Consider the following 24,210-nt stretch of genomic DNA (forward strand, 5'->3'; position numbering starts at 1 on the left):
AATATGATAACTTTGTGTATGGTTACTGATTTCTCCAGGGATTTCATGAACTTAATTGTTGTAAAGTTTTTCTCATCTCATCAACACTGAGAAAAATTACACCACACAAGTGTTTGAGAGCTTGTCACCATACTTGTTTAATGTGCTGCATGGTACAAATGATAGATGATTATTTAGCAGGAATGCTTGAGTAGATTTTCTTTGGTTTAGTCTTGAAGATTGCTCTGTATTGGTGTGTTTTGTTTGTTTGTTTCTCCCCCCCTCACTGCGCATAACCTGTTCTCTGTAAATGATATGAGATGAAAAGTCAAATGTGAATAATGTAAATGAGTTGGGAATGGATAAAAATCAAAGTACGCTATATGAAAGTGCCAAGTAACCTAAACAGAAAACGTGTCCTTGAACGATGTTGAGTGCAATTCAATGAATTTATGAATTAGTAGAAAAGAGTCTTTTGTCTTTTTTTACTTATAGGCAAAGTTGTGGTGATTGCTTTCACTTTCATAGTGGTATAGTGGTTGGAACTCAAATAATCTACTGAATTTCTTGTTGCATGTTTTCTACTTTGGTCTTGCATATTTTTATTCTAAAAAATGTCAGGAATTATTACCTAGAGGCTTTCAGTTATAGCTTGTGGCTTGCTTGTCTGTTTGTCATGTAATAATGAAAACGCAGCTCTGTCTCGCTGTTATTGTGGGAGTTATTCAAGCACTTAGGTATTTCTGTAAGAGTGAAGGGGGATTTCCCCCTTCTGCCAGCATACAGAAAATTAGATTGTGACTTTCTTGTGTCCGTATTCCTATAAAACAGAGTTTACCAGGCCTGTTGCAGTTTACTGGATTTTAAAGCCTCATCCTGTTGTAGTAGCTGAGACATGTACTCTTACACTGCACCTCTCTTCTTGTTCCTCTTCCAAAATACTTACATCAACCTAGTCACCTTATTTATATTATGATATTGCTGGTGTGTTTCAGAACTCTGTAGTATCAGTGGATAAAACTGTGTCTGCTAGAGGTGAGGAAATCAGCAGTGGATTAATTTCTTCCCATGCAGCAGCTCCTTTGGCTGCTGGGCATTGCTACTGCATTCAAAGGCACACATGCCTCACCTTTGGTTTGCAAACAGGAGGAGCAAGTGAAGTTGGCTGGTGCCAAGTGTCTCTTGCTTCCTTCTGCTCTGTTAGCAAGGACAGCACCTGGAAGGTGGGAAGACACTGCTGGGGAATTAAGAGTTACAGCGGAACATCTGGAAGAGACAGTGACCACAAGCAGGAGGAGTGTGAGAGACTGGAAGAGAAAGCAATAGAAAATCCAAATAACAGATTGGGGGAAGGAATGAGCTGAATTTGAAAGGAAATTGCTGTGGCAATTTGTGTTTATATCTAAACAATAGCATTTGTGTTTTCATCACAAAAAGCACTAAAGCCAGCAGTTGTAAATGCCAATGAAATCATGTCCAAGTTTATTTTTCGATTTTAACAGGGAAAAAAAATCTCTTTTGTAGAATGAGCAGTCTTATCTATTCAAGCAACTTAATAATAGTATGTTGTTACTATTAAAAAGCTTTCAAAATGCAGACTTTTTAATTACTACTGGGTAAGTTGAAATAAAAGCTTATTCTGCATGTGATTTACCTGTGTCAGTAGAACACTGAATGGAGGATTAATGATAGGAGACTGGAGATCAAGGAGAATTGGAGACTATGATTTAAAATAAAATTTTTAAAAAAGTACTTCATAATGACGACTAGGAATTGTAAATCTCCTATGAAAAGCTTTGTGGTTTTGGGATTTGAGTGTTGAGTCCCTGGGAGCTGAGTGAGACAGGTCAAGGAGATGGCTGTGTTCTGCCAGAACAGGTTCTCATGAACTTGTGGTAGCTCATGCTTGTGAGACTGGGTTGTAGCTCAAAAGGAACTGAGAGGTCTGTTTCTGTCTATAGTTTTCTAGAACTGCAAGAGCCTTAGCTGAAGAGGACTCAGTGGATTTCAGGAGATTTTGTTCATCTTTATTTGACACCACTTCAACAAGGAAAATTTGAATCTTAAGATCTTTCAAGGGGTTATTGCTGCTGTGGTTGGTCTTCAGTGCTTTAGTTTGTCTACTCACCACCGTAAAGTGTCTCTTTGGTCTGTTGTGAGCTCTTGTTTTTGCTGAGCTTGTAGCATCTCCTGTTAGCGATTGAAATGCTTTTGGAAACAACCAACTAGTAGGCACATTAACTGTCCAGCTGTTGAGAACAGTGTTCTGAACAGTGCTTTGGTTTCTTCAGAGATACATTTAGATGCCACGTGTCCAAAATAAATGACCTTATCTTTCTTGTTGGTCTTGTCTAACCTTGTTATCTTTTGAGGTGTTTGCTTTTCATTTGACTGGTTGCTTATTGCTTGATCTATGGCCTCAAAAACATCAGCTGGGAGGGAGGTAACTGAGCTTGCTGCCTCAGGCAGCTTGTTGTGATCTATGGTATATGTACTGCAAACAAGGGGCTTGTGTGTTACAAATCTTCTGTGTTTGCGTCTAGGAGGATCCATGGGCTAAACTCATCCTTTTCTGCTTACAAATGCAGGTTGGGTTCATGTATTGTTTCACAGGTGTTGTTAAAAGACACCATCCTAATAAAGTGCCTGGAGCATTTCTCCTTTCTGGCTTGGATATAGAGGGCTCTAGAGTGCTGGAGGGAGCGGGGCGTGTTCAACAGTCTTAGTTGTGTGTTTAGTTATGTGTTTAGTATGTGTTAAACAGTGCAGCATGTCTCTCAAACTATCTACAGTAATAATTTTGCTTATTTCTCAAGAGGATGTCATTCCCTGTGGATGTGTTGGACAGCTACAGCCATGAGGACCTGGAGACCTCAGCAGAAAACTACTTGTCTGAGCTTCGCTGTGGGAATCCAGACCAACCTGAATTCTTGTCTCTGCCAAACCATCGCAAAGTAAGAACCAGCAAATACCTTAGTCCCAGTTTTCTTGACATACTCATAGATCTAAAAGATCTAACATTTTTGGTCCATAAATATTGCATTACATAATTATTTTAGCAAAGCTTTTGTGTCTTCCAATTCCTGTTTGTGTGTTAAGCTCTACATTTTAAAAAATTTTGTTATTGAATTTAAACTGGGCATCAGTGACAATTTGCTGCTTCTAGGCAATGGGTCTGTATGCATTAAAGCATTTTTAAAAACCTTAAAATTTCAATTGATGAGTCAAATTCTGAAAAAGTACTGTCTCACAGTCACAGAATCGCAAAATGGTTGGGATTGGAGTGGACCTCTGGAGATCATCTAGTCCAATCTACAGTCACAACCTGTCCTTTTAACTAAGGAGTTAATGATTTACTGAAATGAACTGACTCTTTGTATCTCAGTTTTTTAGTGTTCTTCATGGTTGGGTTCAGTTTTTGATCAGCAAGTTCCACTAATTTCAGAAGTGATTCTTTTTATCTGAAATATTCCATGCTGTTCTAGTGTAGGCTGGCTGTGACACTTCATGCTTTAAACACTTGTCACTTGTGTGATAAGTTGGTCAATGTTGGCTCTGTCTAGATGAACATTTCTATTAGAACTAGTACCAGTGAAAACAATGGTGTCTAACTTAAATGAAAAATAAGCGAGCTGACACTCTGTGGGAACAAAAGGTTAGTGCTGCAGATTCCTTGGCAGAAGCGGAGTCTTGACTACTTTCCTGTGTTTCTCTGCAAGTGCTGTATGCCTAAATATTTGCTTGTATTAACATGCTCATTTGTGCATAGCATATCATAATCTTCTTAAATTGGATAAGCAAATCTATTTACCTCATAATTTATGTCTGGCTAGTTTTTATGCATTAATTAAATATTGAAAAAATGTGAAATTATATCTAAATGCATTTCCACGAAGGTACTCAGCTCTTGAAGGGTAGATTGATTTAACCCTTCTCATGTTGCTCCTGAGGGAAAATCAAGCAGATGACTTTGGAATTTCTAAAATGTGTGCAATTTGAAGGAAGAAAACCCTTTTGAATCCAGCTTTCCCAGTTTAGCACATTAGGGCTTGTGTTAACAAACAGCAGTTTGTTTCTTTACTTGGCTGTCTGGCTTGTAGTTCTGTTGGCTTTGGCAACTTGCATTGCTGGGGCAGTTGAACATACTGCTGGCTCCTTGCGCATCTTACTTCAGTTGTGCACATAAATACAAACTGCTGACAGCAGAGAGCTGCAACAGTATAAATTACTGTAGCTAATTCTGCCAGAGTTTGAGAGTCAGAGCGCTTTATAATGTATTCTGTCTTTAGGAAGAACAATCTAAAGGGCCAGAAACTGAGGCTTGTCATTTACAGTTGACTGTTAAGCACTTGGTTTTCAACGTTTGGCTTGCTCACCCAGCTAAACATTCTTTGTACGTTTTACTAATGTTTTTTTTTTTTAGCAAGAGTCATTGAAATATTGTATACTGTTTTTCAGATTCCTCTTAGCTTGTCAACTGTGGGCTTCGTTCCTCTTTATGGTGAAGAGCAGTCACACAAAGTTCTTGCTTTGTTTCCACCATGGGACTCACTCACAGGTTTCATTTTAAGATTTTAATCTCTGCTCTTTCTTTCTCTGTGACAAATAGATGTAACCAGTCCCCCACTCATTTCACACTAGTGTATCTCATAACTTTGCCACATTTTCCATTTGTTGTTTACTGTGTTCTTGTTTCCATACTATATTTTTTTTGTGGATTCATACACACAAATTATTGAACTTTGCCTGCTAATCAGAGTACAACTGGACTTAATGATTTCAGGAGATACTTAGCAAAATAACATGGCGCTTGTCTGAATCAAGTGCGATGTGTATCTCCTGATCTCTCGCCTCTCCAAAAGGAGTTTATTGAACATTCATAGTACCCAATTATTTCCCCATGAATTTAGATGCTCTTGATTAGCTGTGATTGAGTGTCACCAAGTGCAGCATCTTTAGCTTTAGGTAGTGACATAGCTCTAGCTAAGGTGACATTTCACTGTTTTTTGGGGTCTTTTTCCCGATTTCTCCCTTCCTTTCTAGTCCTCCATGTTTCCTTCTCTTTCCATTAAATGCTATGTATATGATTGCCAAGTTTGCCACAAATGCCTGTAGATCAAACTCTTCCTGATTACTGGTCTTATGGCCATCAGCCTTTTTTATATCCATTTGACTCCCTGAAGCTTGCACAGTTTCAATATCAATATCCATTCGCAACCCAAAACTAAAATATATGTGTGAATGAGACTTCTCTTGGCAGGCTTGGTTTTTAGTGGAAGGAGGTACTAGAGCACAGTGATGAAGGATAGTGCATATGTCTGAAAACAATTCCTGTATGTTGTACTGCACAAAATCTGTGTTTTTGTTGTTTGTGGTTTTCAAACAAGTTTGGGACTGGGTAACATTGCATATGGGGGGGTGTATAGCACCACATTTTTTTGCTAGCGTAGTAAGAGCTGCATGAATATAGTGCCAAATAAAATATTCTTAACTTGGTTACTACACTGTTATTCCTAATTATTTGGCAGCTTTAAAGAATATCTTCTTTTGGAATTGTAAGAATCACTAACTTTTTATTTCCCTTGTTTCTTTCAAGCTGTAGCCCTGTATCTTGCTGACCAGTGGTGGTCAGTTGATGACATTGTGAGAACATCTGTCCCTGCTAGACAGGGGCTTCATCAGGTAAAGCACTGGAACATTCACCTAGCAATTATTCTTATCCTTCAAGATAATAGCAAGTTATGATGAATAACTAGTGTGTGAGATGTCACATCTTTTCATTTCATTCAGAAATGAGTTGGCTGTCTCATGTCAAAACCAAGGTCAATGGGAATAGAGGAATAAGTAGTAGGGGGAAGGGAAGTTGATTGTGAAGGTAGTGTCTAGAGCAAGAGTGACTCTCGAACAGTAGCTTCATATGTAAGCTATTTAAAAATTAATGATGATGAAAGTTTATTCTTTAGAGAATTGTATATCTGGTTGTATTGAAATGTCTTAGTACAATGGTGCGTTGTACCCTAGCAGTACCTATTGGTCTCATCAGGAGACTAGTAAGCTAAAAGTATTGTCAGTGGCCTGTTTGATAGAGGTGAGTTGGAGCTGATAGCTTGCAGTGACAATACATAAGGTTTGGAAAAGTAAACTGCGTGGTATCTGCTTTATTGTTTGTCATTGACCTTTGTTACCATTATTGACACCTGGGTAGCATGGAGGTTTGTTTTGTTTTGGTTTGTTTTTCCAAAACTGGAAATCTGTGTTTTTCCAGGAGTGTAATCTGTATCTGCTCGTGGAATCCAGGCACTCATCTTTTATTTTATTTATTTTATTTTTTTTTTAAATTTATTTACTCCAGAGAATTCGCCCTGTAGCCTTGTTTTCCATTTGCTTCTTAATGGTGGGATGGTGATTAAACCATGAAAGCTCAGTCTCTTACAGGCAGGATAGCTGAAACTCTGGGCATTGGGAAGAGAGCATGGTTCCTCGTTCTTCCTTCACAAGTGGGTAGAATAGTGGTGAGCTTAAATTTCATATGTAAAGGGAACCCTGCAGGACAGAGAAAAGGATATTGAGTTCTTTGTTTTGTGCCACAGAAATGGTTTTACCTAGTTCTTCCACTGCATCATCTCCTGTTGTCTGCCACTCTTAGCAGCAGTGATTGAGTGTGCCAAGTCCTGCTGCCCTGTGAGGCTCGTCATTTCTCCTTTGTAGGGCTCTAGTTACCTGCTAGCCTGGAAAGTCTTGAGGCTGGTGTACTGCTCCTGTGTTTGGTGAATGTTTCTTAAATCCAAAAAGTTTTGAGTTTAAATTTTAGAACTTCCCCTACTGCCCCTCTCCCAGCACTTCTCTCAGCTTTTACCTGTTGGATTAGAAGTTACATGGAAATTGTGAAGTGCCCTGTGTCTGTGGTACTGCTTTCTATTTAACCTGTTGATAGGGCTTCTGAGCATCTCCTTGTCCTCAAGCAAACCCCAGAACTTCATCCTGCTTTAGCAGTTCCAGCTTCTGTTGACTCTGCAGTTGTGTTAACTGGTGACTTGGAAAAATAAGGTCTCTGATGTGTGAGTATTAACTAATCTGGGCACTCTTTTAAAATGTTCTTCTGCATTTCTTTAGGTGAACTCTCTTGGAGAGAGGGTTGTTCTTTATGTTCTGAATCGTATTATCTATCGAACGCAAGAAATGGAAGGAACTGACGTCCCATTTCTCTGTCATCGTAGCAATGACTATGCTAAGATCATGTGGAAAAAAGGAGAGGCTATTGGATTCTACTCTGTTAAACCTACAGGTAAAACACTTGAGTATTGTGGGATTTGGGGGGATACATAGGGGGAGAAAGGGAGCTTATTTGAAGAATATTGTATTTAGTAGACTTTACAAGCCTTTCAGGCCTAATGAGTTGGTGTTTTCCTGAAACCATAAGAGGTCAGATTGCTGTTAAAATGTCCAGCTCAAATGCTTATGTGCTTTAGCAATCTAAGAAAAGTTCTTAGATTTCTTCATATTCCACAAAATAAATTTAAAACTATAGAAATGAGGTATACCCCAACATTTTTTATGTTTGTTTTACAGAAAAAAAAAAAAAAAAAAAAATTGTTTATGGTGGGATTGGGCTGTGCTTGGTGGTGTTTGGTGTGGGTTTTTTTGGGGGCCCAGGGTGGTGGTCGTGGTGGTGGTGACTTTTTTTGAACCTAGCTCCAGAATGCAGAGATGATGTTAATCTGACATGATATCTCAAATGGTTCTAGAATTAGATGTCTTTCTCACTTAAACATTTTATAGCATGACAGCATAGAAACTTTGCTCAAAGCTGTAAGATTCAACTATACCTGGTGATAACAAAAATATTCCTTTTCATTCCACACATGCATTCCCTCAGAGATAACAATTGAGCCTCCAGGTTTATGTTATTACTGTTACAGACTTTCTGTTGTTTTTCTCTTTTTTCTAAAACATTATCATTTCCTTTTAGTTATTTTGGAATTCACTGTGTTTTTCTTTTTTTTTTTTCAGAATAAAATTTAGGCTGTTTAGCACATTGATAGCGCTTTGTAGAATACTAATATTTGGATCAAGGAGAAACAATCTGACATTTTTTGTTCTGTCTCTATCCATTGTTAACTAATTCAGGATTAATGGTGGTACGGGAGGATTGATGGAGACTTCCCCCATCTAACATATATCTGTGCCTTTGCAAACTTTAATAAAAAGTAGTAAACTGTCTGCGTCACTGACCTATTTTGGTCTGGCAACCAAGATAGGAATTAGTAGCTAATTAGTTCTGATTGTCTTTGGTTTTGTGTTTTATTTTTCCTTTTTAAAAAAGTAAATTATGCAATGCATAATTTGTATAAGTCTCAGTATTATTTTTCTTATGGAATTGTATAGTGAGATTTTAAAGTGAGATTCTTCCTCTCTACCTTTGCTATTATTTTCTGCCACTATTGATTTTTTTTCTAACATGTTAATCTATTAATATATTGTGACAACATTATGAAGCTTGCTCAAGGAGGCAATAATGGCTGATAGCAATTACTTATTTTTAAAGAATGTTATAAATTATTTTAATCATTGAAAATATAATTTTATATGATTTACAGTTATACTCTCATGTACATTTTATAAATTACAGAACTCTTCATTTGATTATACTAAAATGCATGCTGAAGTACTGATGGATATTCCCCCCTCCTGTTATTTCAGGAAGTGTTTGCAACTCTTACCGTAGTATGACTTATACACTGCCAGTGATGGACACAATGTTTGTAAGAAAGAAACATCGTGAGAAAGACTCTGGTCTAACTATGTTGGAAGACTTTGTGGATTCCTTTAAAGAAGACTCTCTTGGCCTACGGTACCCACTGTCATCCTTCATGTATACAGGCAAGCTCTTTATTTTATTCTTCTGTTCTTCTTTGTGCTTTCTTTACATGTCCAAATGTGTGCTGTCATTCAAGCTTTCTGCTTGTGGCTGCATCCTCACTTCTGGTATTAAATGTTCTGCTCTTCACTGAAGGTTATAAATCCTGATTTGTTTAAGACAGTGAAATAGTTCCTGATTAGGTTTTTAATCCTCTACATGAGATCAGATTATTGGATCTCTGCTGGCTTTCTGCTGCCATGAAGTTCACCACTGCATCCCCCCGGGCCTCCAGAATGGGCTGAGGTGTTTTTGTGTGTGATCTAATGTCTATGTAGCACCTTTTTCTTGCTCACTCATAAGCCTCACAGGGTCATTTCATTCGTGCCTTCTCAGAACTTCTGGTCAAATGGACATACGAGGCTATGTTTTAACTTGGGTATAAAAAGACACAGTTCTAATGTACAAGGAAAACACTTACAGCTCTTCCATTAGCAACCCAAGAGGGTTATGTCATCTAGGAAATGACATACATTCTGGGAATGATGTTGCTTGGGACTGTGTTGAGGCAAGACACAGGTTTCCTTTACTCTGTTTCTCAAGGCTTGTCTTACTCTTAGGCCATCTGCTAGACTTGCTTCTATGAAAATCTTCATCTGGCCTTCTTAGCCCCTGGAAATCTGCATTTCCAAGTACCACTGTCTGTTGTTGGATCTGACTAGACCTGTTTTTTTAGGCTTCAACCAGCAAACTGTCTTGAGCAGAATTTAATGATTAATCCATTTCCCTGCCCAAGGAATGATACAGCAGGAATCTAGGACAGACAAAGTGGATGTCGTCATGGGAATCTACTGTAGGCCACCCAGCCGGGATAATGAAACTGAGTTATTCTTTTTGGAACTAAGGGAAGCCTCTAAGTCATCTGCACTTGTCCTCATGGGGGACTTCAACTTGCCAGATGTCAGCTGGAAATACAGGTGGTAAAAACAGGTCCAAAAGATTCCTAAGCATCTGGATGATAACTTTTTGGTACAGATACTAAGGGAACTGACCAGGAAAGGTGCCTTCCTGGATTTGCTGCTTATTAACAGGCAGGATCTTGTGGGTGAAGTGGCAATTGGTGGCTGCCTTGGGCACAGTGACAATGAAGTAGTCAGGTTTAAAATACATGCTAACAGAAGGAAAAGTGATGGCAAGACCTCAACTCTAGATATGAGGAGAACGGATTTCAGGTTGCTCAGAGAACTACTTGGTAAGGTCACCTGGGAAAAAACTTTTGAAGGTGCTGGGATCTGTCAGTTTTGGTCACTTTTGAAGTACCACCTCCTAAAAGCACAGGACCAGGCAGTTCCAAAATGTCCACAGTCAAGCAGGTGAGGCAGAAGGGCAGCTTGGCTGAGCTGGGATCTTCTAGAACTAAGGCAAAAAAATATTAATATTTAGCCAGTGGAAGCAAGATCAGGCAGAACTACAAAGGTGCTGCTTGCCACCAGAGGAAGGAAATGCATGTGGTTAAAGCTCAAATAGAGTTGAAGCTGGCCAGTACTGTGAAGGACAATAAAAAGTGCTTTTTAAAATATGTTAATAGCAAAAGGCAAGCCAGAAATAACATTGGCCCCTTAGTTGATGAGCATGGTCACCTCACAAACAGGGACATAGACAAAGCCAAGACATTTATTGCTTTCTTCGCCTCTGTCTTCAACACCAGCGATGGGCTCCGGGACTCCTAGAGCCCTGGGCCAGAGAACTATAACCGTGAGAATGGGGATGGTTGTGAGTTTATCAGTCTTGTGTGCTATTTGCTGTTCTGGCTATATCTGCCTGATGGGATTTATCTGAGTATACTTAAAGAGCTGGCCGATGTAATAGTGACAACTTTCTTGGTGATTTTTCAATGCTCTTGGGAATCTGGAGCAGTCCTAATTGACTGGAAGCTGGCAAATGTTGTCCCAATCTTCAAGAAGGGCAACAGGAATAACCCAAGTGACTACAGTCCTGTCATCCTCTTCTGTTCCTAGCAGAATTATGGAGAAGATTGTTCTGGGAGTTATTGAAAAACACTTTAAAGACAATGCAGTCATTAGTCCCAACCAGCATGGGTTCATGAGGTGAAAGTCCTGCTTAACACACTTCATTTCTTTCGACAACAAGATTACCCACCTGATAGGCCAAGGGAAGCCTGTTGATGTGATATTTTTGGATTTCAGTAAAGCCTTTGATAGTGTGTCTCAGAGTATCCTCCTCTACAGGATGTCCAGCCTACAGCTGGATAAATATACAGCTACAGCTTCCTCACAAGGGGAGGAGGAGGGGCAGGCGCTGAGCTCTTCCTCTGACGATCAGCGACAGAACCCGAGAGAATGTCAGGAAGATGTGCCGGGGAGGTTCAGGACATTAGGAAAAGGTTCTTCACCCAGAGGGTGCTGGAGCACTGGAACAGGCTCCCCAGGGAGGCAGTCACAGCATGCAACTTTAACATATTCAAGCAGCAGTTGGGCAGCAGCCTCAGACACATGGTGTGAGCTGTGGAGTTGTCATGTGCAGGGACAGGAATTGGACTCAATGATCCTTGTGGGTCCCTTCCAACTTAGGACGTTCTATTACTCCATTCTATGATTGTCCACTAAGATTATGCATCAATAATGAATCAGGTAAAAATGGTAGTTTTCTTGGAAGCTGCTAAAGAATAATGTCAGAGCATGCCACTCCATATGCATGTTTAGTGTGTGTATCAGGAGAAGAGATGTGGATGGACAGCAGAGAAGAAAATATTCCAGAAGTGGACAGTGTGTGGGTGATAAACCATGCAATGGTAATGTGTTAGCATTCTTAGAGAGTGCTTTTCACAAGTGCCTATAATAACACGGGGTGACACAAATCACTTGACTATATCCTCTGCCTAAGAGCCCTTCTGTCCTGGGTTGGGACATGTGATTGATTAGCAGGTACGGTGACCAGTGAAGCTGTAAAACTCTCAAGTGGGTGCCTAGAGAAGAAGAAGAAAATCCCACTCATCTTTGTTTGCAGTTTAAGATAATAATGGAAAGTGTTTAAACTTGAAGAAAGGTTTTATTGAGAAGGATGGGTAGGGTAAAGCAATATTCTGTTTATTTCAGACTCATCTGTTTTGTTGAACAGTTCTTTCTGGGGTGGTTTCTGTGTATGATGGAAGACTGTAAATTAATTTATTTTCAGATAAACTTTAAAAACTGAGGTACAGCTGAGTATATAGTATATATAATATAGCTGTTTTTTTCTTATGTTTGTTCAGCTTGTAAGCAATATCTTGAGAAGTACCCTGCAGATCATAACCTTTTGTGGCAAGTGGAAGGACCAGGATCTTGGTACCAGAGAACATCTATTAAGTTTATAATATGTAGGGAAAAGCACAGAATTTCAGGTATGAATGCTTTGTTTTGTTGTTTTCTGACGTTTTTTAAAAAATTGAACAAACTCTCTACAACAGTGACTTCTGTGAACACTGTCTATGGAAACTGGCAGAAACTGTCCTGAGATCTGTGAGAGGATATTTGGAACGGTTAATTGTAATATAAATGTACTATAATTTTCCATCTTAACATCAGAGGCCTCACAGAAAGAAAATACGAGTTCTCAAGCAGAGGATCATTGTGGACAGTCTGCAGCCGTATCTGAAGCACGTGGACAAAACTCGGAGCTAGAAACACAGCTAAGTGTAGGTATACGCACTGTTAACTTAAAAGCTCTCAAGCCTTTTAAATGTATGGTTTTCTATACTCATATAATGCGTCTTGTCCTATTCATCTGACCTGTTCTTTATGTTCAGTAAATATTTTTAATTTCTACAAAAGAATATATTTCTGAATTTAAAAAAAAGAAGGATTTTAGCAGATTAATGTGTTTGATCACCTGTATGTTAGGCTTTCTTCTTGGCATCTGCACTATCTATAAGCAGTTCTGTGACGCTTTGAAAACTGTTGGACCACCAGACAAAATAAAATACCTTCCCCCAAACCAGGAAAAAACATTCCTCAGCTTTCATTTTCACCTTCCACTTAGTGCTCTCTATTTTGTGTGTTTTGATGCTAGAATAATTTGTCATAATTTGTCTGCAAATTCTTACTTATTTAAAACACACTTGGAACCATGTCAAGCAGCAGAATATATGTATAGCCACTTCTTGCTACTGTTCTTGTGTTGTACTGGAAGTGGGGCTGGAAAGGCAGTATAACACCTAGATGCCAGTTATTGCCAGTTCAGATTACTTCCAAGAGCTAAGGAAGAACAACACCTGTCACTTTATTTGAATGTGTACAGTTTGTACCCACTCCAGAGTATCGAGTGCTTGACCACTGAGTCCTCAGCTAACTTGCAGAAAAAATGGGAATATTGGGATGATGAGGAAGAACAAAAGGCAAAAGTGCTGTAGGGGGAGAGAACTCAGACATAAGCAGCCTCTTGCACTGGCTGTGCATGTAACTTGCATTGCTGCATCACTAAGTTCTGCTTTTTCTTGTCTGATATTTTTTTTTTTTTGGCATGTGCAGCTGTATTCTGTTGCATGCCACAATAATAATAATACTACAGAATAGAATACAGATACAAAAATAAAGCTTTCCCATTAAATTTTGTCAGCTACTGTAGTGTAGTCCCTTGAGTTTGTACAGAATGGGGAAACAAAAAAATTCCTAGCATTTAATGATGTGGACACCTGTTACAAATGGAATGGTTAGGAAAAAGACTTGGTAGTGTTTTTATGATAAGTTACTTAGAAGTCTTATCTTCTATAGTAAGACCAGAAGTAAAATGCAGAAAAAATATTCATCATTGTAATAAAAATAATTAAAATCTGTTGAGAGATAAGATACATACAATTATCTTAAATTAAGAATAGTTGTAGCTGCTCTTCCATAGGATCATTACTAGGAGATCTTTTTAGATGCTTCAGAAGGATGCAACCACAGATAGGGAGATGAAGGTATTTCAGTCAATTCACGTTTTGTAATAATGTTATCTTTGCTTTTGCCTCACAGTCTGAACCTCAAAAAGGTAAAGAATCAATAGATGTCCATGGAAGCACATCTGAAGGTAAAAATAATCTTGATTATCAGTATTGTTTACTATGGATGTTAGCAGGCTCTTTCAGTCTTAGGATATTCATCTGCAAGGTGTATAAAAACATGCCTTCCAAGGCTTTGGATAATATTGTTATGATTGGTAAACATATTATGCATGTGTATTCTGAAAAAGAAAAATGACAATTAAATACTCTTCTACTTGCACTTCATTGCTTTAATGTAATACTAGGGGAGGAAAAATACATGCAGATCTTAGATTGCATTTGTTCACTTGCATTTATTTTGTTGTGCTTTTTTGTTTGTTTTTGTTTGTTTGTTTTTCGCTAAGACCCTAATGCAGCTCCTGTTTCCATTCGGACACGAAGCAGTCATTTAAAACGTCCCAGGATAGGAAAAAGAAGCCTTGAGTCTGAACCTGGAACTTCCCAAAGAGATGAGGAAAATGCTCTTCATGCGTCAGAAAGCAGGTACAGCAGCCCATATTTTACTGATTTCTTATTATGTTACTTGGGCAGTCCCATACTAGATCAGTGTCTCACAGTGTGCTACTTAATATTTTTTCTGCTTTCTTTCTACGTTACTTGCTTGATTTTAAGATTACTAAAAATAAAGCCTGATGTGAAAAATGAAATCGAGACATCACCTGAAGAGTGACTGCACCAACGTGTAGTGTCTCTGAAAACTCAGCAGATACTGGAAAAAACAGTGTGGGCTCAGGGTGTTCTTATAACTTAGTCTGCGTGAAAGTAGAAACATCTGTATTCATACAGTGTAGTTTCTTGCGACAATATAACTGGATATGTATCCACAGTGCTCTGTGTGATCTTTGGAAAGGTGAGATGTCCCTTCCTGACTTCTTTTTACAGTGGCATATTGCAGTAAAATAAACTCTCACTGTTTAGTTTGGGAGCTGGTTACTGCTTGTCACTTAATAACAAAAGAGTTATAGGGAGCCACCTGTCTTCAAAGTAAAGCACTTTCTTTAGACAAATTCTGATACAAAACTATCATATCCAAACTTAAATCTTGGGGGCTGTAGGGGAAGTTGTCTCCAGTTTAAAGGATGTTATCCTGTGTAATGATTGTCAAATCAGGATGTGAAGAATTGTAACACTTGCATGCCATAAGAATTCATAAAAGATGGGGCCTGAAGTACTAATTTGCACTGGCTTCCATCTAGAAAGCAAAACTGTGGCTATTTTAAATAAATTGCTCCTTCCTTCCCTTTCCTGTAGCTACATGTGTGCTCATAGGCACACGCTGACTGTTGTCCCCCCAGTGTCTCTCTCTCATGTTCTTTCAAAAAAACCCACTGCAACTCTGAAATCCCCTTTGAAGAACTGAAGGTAACCTGATTATTTTCTAGGAAATCCCTCGAACTTGTTCCATTAGGTTTTTTTAAAGAAGATTTGTTGTAACGGTTTTTTTCCACATGAAGCTGAGGTCTTCAGCTAGATGCAGCCTAACTTTTTGTGTTTAAACTTCTCTGTGGAACTACAGAGATAAGCACTGCTGTCCTGCACTATCAGCATGCTCCCCTAAGCTGGTTCAGACAGGCCAAATGGCATGGTTTCACACTGCCACAGGTTGAGAAATTCTTTGCCATGTTGCTGCTAACAATTGGCTAGTTGGTATGTGAGAGGACTGTCATGTTACTGAACTTTGGGCCTTGCAAAATCAAGTCAGTGAGGTGCCACTGCTCCTTTTAACAAGATGTGTAATGTGGTGTTTGTGAGCAGAGCTAAGGGGAATCATGATGGCAAGGATCAGCTTTGTTCTCACCTTCCATGCACATTAACAAATGCAGCAGGGTCTTCTGTTAGGGGCTCTCTCGGGTGAAGTGCCTTCATCTCAAGATTGGCACCTGGGATAAAACCCTCCAGTACTGCCTTTGAGATCATGAAGCAGCCTCCTGCAAATCTATTACATTTTTCTTTGCTTTCATGTAATGCTTCAAGATCATCTAAGTTTTATCATCTCAAAACTGAGAACTGAATGAGATAGTGTTACTACCCATCAGGTGCATTCATCTTTAGCTATTTTTTAATTAAATCTCTAGCTGAATACATCTTCAGTCGTGATGTGTTTATGGCCTTGAATTCTTTTCCAGTCATGGTCTTCGTAATATATGTATATTCAACAATTATACAAACACTTGCTTTTATAACTCTGTAATATTTAAATGTTTCTACAGTGGGAGTAGGAGAAGTTGCTTCCTTTCTCACCCCTTTGTGGTTTCCAAATATGTAATGGATTACTACTTTCTAGATTTAAAATAACAAACAAATTTCTGACTTTTATTCCCATACAATGGAAGTGAGATAGTTGTCTTCATTTTATAGTTGCCCATAGTTGCCCACGCAGTTCTTCCTAGTTGATTTTTTTTTTCCTAATGAGGAGTTAGCTATTTTTAGATGTAGGTAGTTTTCTGCATTCTTATTTCCTATGGCAATCATGTGATACAGTACTTTATAATTGGTCATAAAAGAATTTAACTGCTGAGATTGCTGAAATTATGGATTAATCTAAAAGATTAAAGGATGTATCTTAATACTTGCTACAGGGTGGAATGTGCTACCCAAACATCTAAAAGCTCTGAAGACACCATAGTGATATCTGATGAGAATACTGTTGAGAAGGATGAGGAAATGATTGTTGAAAATGAGGGCCAGTCTGTATCAGAAGTGGAGCCACGTGTATCACCCCCTGAGAAACGGAGTGAGAAGGAGGTGAGCTAAGTGCAATAGTGATAGCAGATAAGTTTGGAATACAGCTACAGTTTATGTTAAATATGGCTCTTGCTTCTTGATCTATGTGACTATCAACTCTTTGATTTTCTTACCAGTGCTTTGCTGAGAAGTATATCTGAGAACCTCAGGCAGGCTGGTATAGAATTAATTTCAGGGAATATTCTATTATACTTATTTTGAACAACAGACTTCATAGGATCTTCAGTAAGGTGAATTTCTAGTTTGTCTACCAACCCAATTTTTGTAATTGAGTTCTCATACTTAAAAATTCTGGAGAATGGGAATAAGGTCAAGATCTGATCCAGTATCTCTAATTTAAACAAAAAACCAAGTTTATTTGAATAAACCAATAGCTAGTATGTTTCAGAGACTACTGTTTGCTTTTTTACTTCACATAAAACTTGACTGCTTTGATGTTAGATCTACCTTTTATCTACAACTTGCTAACAACTTGAATTTAAATCTAAGTACCCTTTGTGCCTAGCAATTCCTCCAGGATTTTATGTACTTACTGATCAGTGGGCAAGTGGATCGTACATTATGTTGGGTTCAAGGAATAACTCCAGCATGTATGCTTCTGAGGTGCATGAAAACTGCTTGGCTTGTCTCCAAACAGTGTAAGCTGTGGTCAGAAATTTAGTGCAGGTGACAGACCAAGCTCATTCTCTGGTTAAGTTAGCTGCTCTGCCTTTCTAGCACATATTTCTAGGTAGCTGAGCTATCTGCTTCTCACATTAAGCTGCAAATTTAAATCACAGATACACCCACTGGTGTTGGGGAACAATGGCTGGGCATAATCATGGCTTAGAAATTTGATTGATTGATTGATTGATTTTAGGGAAATCCATCAGAGCCTCTTAATGGTGAGGTAACAGAAGAAACTGGTAAGACCTCACTTATGGCTGAAGAGGAAACAGCAAATGAAGTTCTAGGTGGTGAATCAAAATTGCAAGTTGAGAGTCAAGAAGAACCCTTAACACTGATTGTTCCCTTAATTCTTGAGGCTCCGGCAAAACCTTCAGAAGACACTGTATCAGAGAAGGTGAGAGAGTTCAAACAAAATGTGAAGTCATCTTTCCATCAGAGCATACATATCTTGCTGTGTTTGTCTTATGTTAAGTAATGGATCGAATGTAGCCCCTACCATCATAATAAGTTCTTGAGAGAAGCAATTGTTAGGCTGGGTGATGTAAACCCATAAGCAGAATATACTGATGTTTCTGTTTTAATATGCAGTAGTGAGGCATATGTGTATGCGATACCAAAAAGAAAGTTACATTGCTCCAGTTTGCCATGGCAGTAATGAAAGAGCTCTTTCTCACTAAAGTATTAGTTGGATATGAATTGAAAAGCCACATCCTTATTTTTTCTGGTGGTTCTGCCCTGATGAAGTGTACAAGTAATTAATTACTGGTGAAATACCCTTCTAGAACAAATTTTTACTCTTCTCCCCCCTGCCATGGGATTAATTTCAGAATATTTTTACCTGAATAATCCTTTTGAATAATTTGAATTTGAAAATAGGAGAGTAACTCTGGATATCAGATGCAGTTCACAAAATAGTCTGGTGCAAAAAGTAGGAAAGGACCGGCTTGTTATCTGTATTCATAGTACTAAAAGTTGCTGAATGCCAAAATATCCTCTGAGGTTGCTAGCTAGGGCCAATAGTTTTTCAGCCTCTTGTTTCTTAAGTTAATTGCCCTTTTGGTTGTTTTGGCACCCTTGTCCTGCACCCCCCTACAGGTTTTAAATGCAAATGATTCAGAAATGCTGAATGAAGAAAGCCCATTAGTAGAAGGGGAGGGTACTGAAGAACAGCAAGAATCTGAAAAGCCCACCACTGAAAATGCGGCTGCTTCAGCATCGGAGGAACCATCTGATAATGGTCTGCCCAGCTCTGTCGTAACCGAACCAGCAGAAGAGTCTGTTTCTGAAAATGTATTGCCCAAAACAGCTTCCTCATTGGAAGATCAAAATGAGGAAGCAGGGCACAACTCACAGGAGGCCTCTGGCTTGAGTCAGAGCTCTTTGGTAGTGGTTGAACTGGAGGGTGTTTCTTTACAGCAGCCTTCTGGACAGGAAGAACAGAAGAACCAGTCGGAAGAGCACATAGAAGAGTGTGAGCAGATGGATCAGTACACACAGACAACAGTGGAGCGGGCTGCCGACAGCAGCTCTGAGGAAGCTGAAATTGAGGTACCCATTGTAGATCGGAGAAACTTGCGGAGAAAGGCCAAAGGCTACAAAGGTCCACCCAAGAAAAAAGGAAAGCCAGCTTAAAAATGAAATATTGACTGTTAATTCATCTATTTATAAGAAAGTCATTATTTTATGTAAAACACTAGGCTGTAACTAAACCATGTTGGATACAGGACACACGTGTTTAAAATCCTGGGTTGGATTTCCTCTTGGGATTTATCACCTTCCCTGAAGTTTTCTTGAATGTTCAACCACTAGACACTGAGCTTCATCAGGGTATGGAAGTAAGCAGGCAGTCTTCTGCTTTTATGAAGGATACATACTGAATAAATATGGTTGTGCTAGCAAAGGGAACAGTTTGCATATTTGAGGTGGCAGCTGTGGAAGAAAAATGCAGTGTGAAATCCTGGCCCTATCAAGCTCCCTTAAATTCCCGTAGACTTCCATGAGGCCAGATATCACTCTAGTGGGTTTTTTTTTAAATATCTGTATTCTGTACTGTGAAAAGAAGCAGAATAGGAGAAATCCTTCCTTGCTTCTTGTTCCCTTCTCATAGATTTTCTCAGCTAAGATTAAAAGGATGTAAGATGCTGTAATTCTAGGTGTCAAAATACACAAGAGGGTATAACTTGGTAGATGAAAACAACATGCACAGCGTCTATCTTTTGTGAGAACCACTTGAAACAGCAAGGCAGTAGAAATGCTGTCAGCATAGTGTCTGCCATAGTACACTCTGATAATGAAGTTATTGACGTGAAGATTAAGAGATGTCTACACAGTAAGCTATTTGTACCTTTCAAAGCGAGCATCTTGGAAAGTTTTTTCCAGAGTGTATGGAGTGTAGACTCCAGTACATATATGGAATCATTTAAACTGCCTTCCTAACTACTTGCATGTATTTAGTGGATACTTGATTACTTGTTACATTACAGGAAAAGGATATGACAACTTTTGATCTTGTTTTGGTTGAATGGAAGTGGTGCTTTGTGTTTTCCAAATACTCAGCTGGTACTGTGGGGTAACTATTGAAACATGTCTGCCAGATGTGTGATTCCCATGAGTGCTGGCGTTTCAGGTGGTTGTGACATTCATTAGTGTGACTATTAGTGGGTGTTTCAGCAAATGCTTGTTTGCCAAACTTCTATGCCTTTAGGAGTGAGAAGGTGATTGCTTGCAAATACTTCTGATTCCCACTTTCTTTTTGTAACTTGGGTGTAATCCCTGGGATGATAGTTTCCCAGTTCACAGCTTTTCTTGAAAGCAGCACTCAAACTGTGCTGTATGCAAACAAACAAAAATGGGCTTTTCATGTGTGTTTCCTTTCAGAGGTTCTCCTGGCAAACCATATACTTAAATTGTCACACATGCAATAAGTTACTTCTTAGTTTGCTATGTGTTTCTTTGAATAAATGAAGTTCCTCTTGTAATGGGTTAAAAACTCAGGAAATAACACCTCTATCTGTCCTGCTATATCCCATTTCAAAGATCAGTGAACTACTCTATCACTTGTTTCTCAAAACCAGAAGTATCTAGAAATTGCTGTTCAGAACTTCTGAGAACAAAGTTCACTTGAATAGTTACAATCCTGTCTTAATTTTATCCCTTTATGAGGCTGATGTAAGAACCTGGTTTTAGATGTTATGCTTATACAGTTTAAATGTATTTATAAGATATTTTAACTGTATAAGATACATCCATACTATTTCTTTCAGCTGATGAACTACCATACTCCTATTTAATCTGTTAAAAGCAGTTCATAGGGGAAAAAAAAAGAAAGCAGTTTTTAAGAAACAGATATTACCTAAACTTTAGGTCAAGAGTGCATTGTATTACTCAGTTGAGTCTGGGTTTCTTGAGCTATTGTATGTAGCTGTAACTTCCTGTCAATGTATATACAGGTAGCCCTTATTAACCCCATGACATAGATGATCCAGATCTTTCATGATTGTTTGTAAACGTATTCAAGTGAACCTTAAGCATTTCTAAAACTTATCAAGCATTTTCAATACAGGGCATGAGACAAAACTCTTACCTTCTGTATGGCTTCTCATTAAGTGCTAAAATTTATTGTAAAAAAAACAAAAAAACAAGCCCCCAAAAAAACCAAAATCACACACACAAACCAGTCACTAGAAAACACATTTATTGCATTCTAAGAATTTGGGATTTGTGAGGGCTGGTGGCTTAAAAAAGGGTGGTTGTATACAGCATATTGTGACTCATCTTTCATTTTTAGAGCAAGCTATACAAAGATTAATCTGCTGAATACTTCAATTGACAGAAATGTATCCACTTTCAAAAAGTTAAGGGTTCTTTTGCTTATGAAAAGTGAGTCCCAGTTATTCCAGTTACTTATAGGTGGATTTTTTTTTTATACATATATTTATCACTTGTATTTCCTGTGAGGTCAGAACACTGCTTGTTAAAAAGTAATGTCACCCATCTGGCTTTTACTTTTCATGGCTAAGTTGGAACTGATTCTGATAAGTATTTTCTAAGACATTTGTGTATTGAATACGTAAATATTACAACAGGATTATTAGTTCAGTCACGGTTTCTACTGAAACAGTCAGATTTCTGATCTCATTTCAGTGAGTCAGTTTTAAATACTGAAGTTAAATTCACATCTTATAAGTTTACTGCTGGGTAGAAACCACTGTAAATCTGAGGTATCTGAGATGGTAGCTGATGACCAGACTGTTGCGTACATAATGTGGGCTGTTGGGGTGCAATTAGCAATTCTGATAACCAGTACAGTCTTGAAAACTGGTTGTTATTCTAATTGTGATTGCAGCAGTACTTTGAGTTCAAGGATGCAGTTTATAGCAAATTTGGCATCAATCATTTAGCAGAGTAGCAAATCAAAATAATTGACTTTAATATTTTTTATTGCTGTAGCGATTGTCCCTATTGGAACAGTAGTTCAATAATCTACAGCTCCTGTTATATTAATGCAAGAGAACATACCTGACAACTGTATCGACTGAAATATTTTGTCTTGGGAAAACCAGCAGTTTTTAGGCTTGGGCAATTTTCTTTTGTCTGTCAACTGTCTGTTTTATTACCATCAAACTCTTAAGAAATTTTTAAGATCTTATTGCACCAGCAATCGATGATTAAAAGATCAACTTTATACAAGTTTGTACCAAGTGCTATTACAACATGCTATGGAACTATGTGTGCGGTGAAAGCAAGCAGTATTATTTTTGAGCTTTATTTAGTCTAGGAATAGAATTTAAAGAACATTAATTTGTAACTTCAGCCTTGCATTTCAATGATCAATGGTTTTGTATTTGAATCCAACATTTGTTCAAATGTCTCTCTTGTACTGCTTGTTAATTTTTGACAGAACTTGCTTTGCTTCTCCCACATTGTCTTCTGGTCTAGTTTTCATTTTATGCAGAATTCTTGTTTGTTGTTCTCATGTTTAATAGCCCTTTACATGAAAATGCATACATAGCTTATTTCAAAAGTGCTTTTAACTTATTTGAAATGTCTGACCGTAGTCTGTTGCTTTTTAAATGCCATTTCATTTGTAGATGTCAGTAATCAAATCAATAATTTATTATATCATCAACACTAAGTTAAACATAGCAACAAATAGGCCTAAGTTTCAGCTTCTCTGCTCAAAGTGACTGTTCTGAAACTTATTTCCATGGGGATATACGTCTGAAGCTATTTTCACAAATGTGGTGTTAGATGTTTTCTAAACTAGTGATATGCTGTTTATAAATCTTATGAAAGCTGTGTTGCTCTTCTAGAGTATTGTACTTAAGTATTGTTACAGTGTTAGTTTTTCCTTTTTTTAGTAGTCTTGGCTGCTTTTGAAATGTTTTGAAGTAGTAATTAAACTTATATTTTGTGATTATTTCTTTCTTGGTTTTTAGTATTTGAATCCTTTCCGCTATACAAGAGGCATGTTTAAAATGGTTTAGTTCACTAGTTCACATAATTTTACAATCTGTCTGCTACCAAGGACTTTCAAAAGCTCAGAGATTATTAATTGAAAAATCTTTCACCTATTAAAACTATTTCCTGTACTTAATTAGCATCATTTTCCCCTACTTAATTAGCATCAGACTTTTATTTATTAAAAAAAAGCCATTCTGAATGTTACAGCATGCATTCTGCTGTTTACATCATCTTGCATAGTTGCTACAAAAGTAGCAGTTATTAATGTAGTTTGCTATAGACAAGCTAACTAGAAATGCTGTAACACACTCCCTCCAGCATGGAACATTAAAATGTCTTAAGTCCAGTAATTGTGTTATTCCACCAAGAAGTCACGTGTTTATAGCACAAAATGTTGTAATGGTCTTGAGACAGCTGTAGAAAGTGCAAGTGTTCTGTTGATATTCTTTGTTAACATGCAGTAAAGGGTAAGGCAATGAGAACTTAAATGTAGGCTCATCTATTTTGGCAACATCCCATCTCTCCAAGCCTCTCCAGACTTACTGGCTTGTAACCCTCTCTTAGTTTCAAATGACTTGTCTCTAGACAAAGAAGTAAAAATCATAGGAAGTTATTAGGTCTAGACTAGATCGATGCGTTAAACTACTGAAATAGTAGACTTCAGTATAAAGTACTGGTGGAATCAGATTGTGCAAGAGAAATTAGAAAGCTGGTACAAAAGCAGTTAGCTTGACTTCCTGGCCAGAGTTCCAGATCTGGAACATGATCTGGTCATGAAGATGACTAACAAATTGGAGCATCTCTCATACAAGAGGCTGAGAACTGGAGTTGTTCAGCCTGGAGAAGAGAAAGCTCTGCAGGATCTTACCTCGTGTACAAATACCTAGTGGGGGTGTATAAATAAGATGGACCAAGACTGATCTCAGTGGTGCCCGGTGACAGAATAAGAGGCAGTGGGTACAAACTGGAATGTAAGAAAGTCTATTTAAATATAAAACATTCTAAACTGTAAGAGTGGTCAAACACTCAAACCCCAGAGACATGAGTCCCTATCCTTGGAGATACTCAAAACCTGACCGGACATGGCCTTTGGACACCTCCTCTAGTTGGCTCTGCTTTAAGCAAGGGGCTTGTGCTACACAACCTCAAGAGGTCCCTTCCAGCCGTTACTCCTCTGTGATTCTATAACCTGCTGCTCTACCTGCTTATTGCATATGTGACCACCTCTAGCCTTAAACCCTTGTTAATGCAAGAACACCCAATGCAAATGTTACTCACATTCTGGCTTCTGAAATATCTGTTGTTTGGAAGTTTCCTTTTTGCAATGTTGAGGGGTAAGAGTGCCCTCATAAACTGGAGAAAGCTTGTATGGATTTGACTTGGAATTTGTGTTAAAAAGCTCCTTGGCTTGAAGTACTATTTAAAAGTGAATTATAAAACAGTGAGCATGTTTATT

The 24,210-nt window shown here is 38.2% G+C and overlaps 1 protein-coding gene across 5 annotated transcripts in view; it reads left to right on the forward strand.

Annotated features, from left to right (window-relative positions):
- The window catches only part of FAM169A (family with sequence similarity 169 member A), a 34,836-nt gene extending 12,126 nt beyond the window's left edge, over positions 1 to 22,710 (forward strand). For 4 of the 5 annotated variants that reach the window (XM_071802220.1, XM_065861063.2, XM_065861061.2 and 1 more), the window contains exons 2-13: positions 2,796 to 2,933; positions 4,438 to 4,537; positions 5,576 to 5,661; positions 7,093 to 7,264; positions 8,680 to 8,859; positions 12,108 to 12,236; positions 12,421 to 12,530; positions 13,849 to 13,903; positions 14,222 to 14,360; positions 16,457 to 16,622; positions 17,482 to 17,685; positions 18,387 to 22,710. In XM_071802220.1, the coding sequence (XP_071658321.1) occupies positions 2,799 to 2,933; positions 4,438 to 4,537; positions 5,576 to 5,661; positions 7,093 to 7,264; positions 8,680 to 8,859; positions 12,108 to 12,236; positions 12,421 to 12,530; positions 13,849 to 13,903; positions 14,222 to 14,360; positions 16,457 to 16,622; positions 17,482 to 17,685; positions 18,387 to 18,923 (2,013 nt within the window). In that variant the 5' untranslated portion in view covers positions 2,796 to 2,798 and the 3' untranslated portion in view covers positions 18,924 to 22,710. The remainder of the gene's footprint in view (positions 1 to 2,795; positions 2,934 to 4,437; positions 4,538 to 5,575; positions 5,662 to 7,092; positions 7,265 to 8,679; positions 8,860 to 12,107; positions 12,237 to 12,420; positions 12,531 to 13,848; positions 13,904 to 14,221; positions 14,361 to 16,456; positions 16,623 to 17,481; positions 17,686 to 18,386) is intronic. The other variant, XM_065861064.2, reaches the window with a different exon arrangement.
- The last annotated feature ends 1,500 nt before the right edge of the window (positions 22,711 to 24,210 follow it).

Source organism: Patagioenas fasciata, chromosome Z (genome assembly GCF_037038585.1).
Source record: "Patagioenas fasciata isolate bPatFas1 chromosome Z, bPatFas1.hap1, whole genome shotgun sequence".
NCBI lineage: Eukaryota > Metazoa > Chordata > Aves > Columbiformes > Columbidae > Patagioenas > Patagioenas fasciata.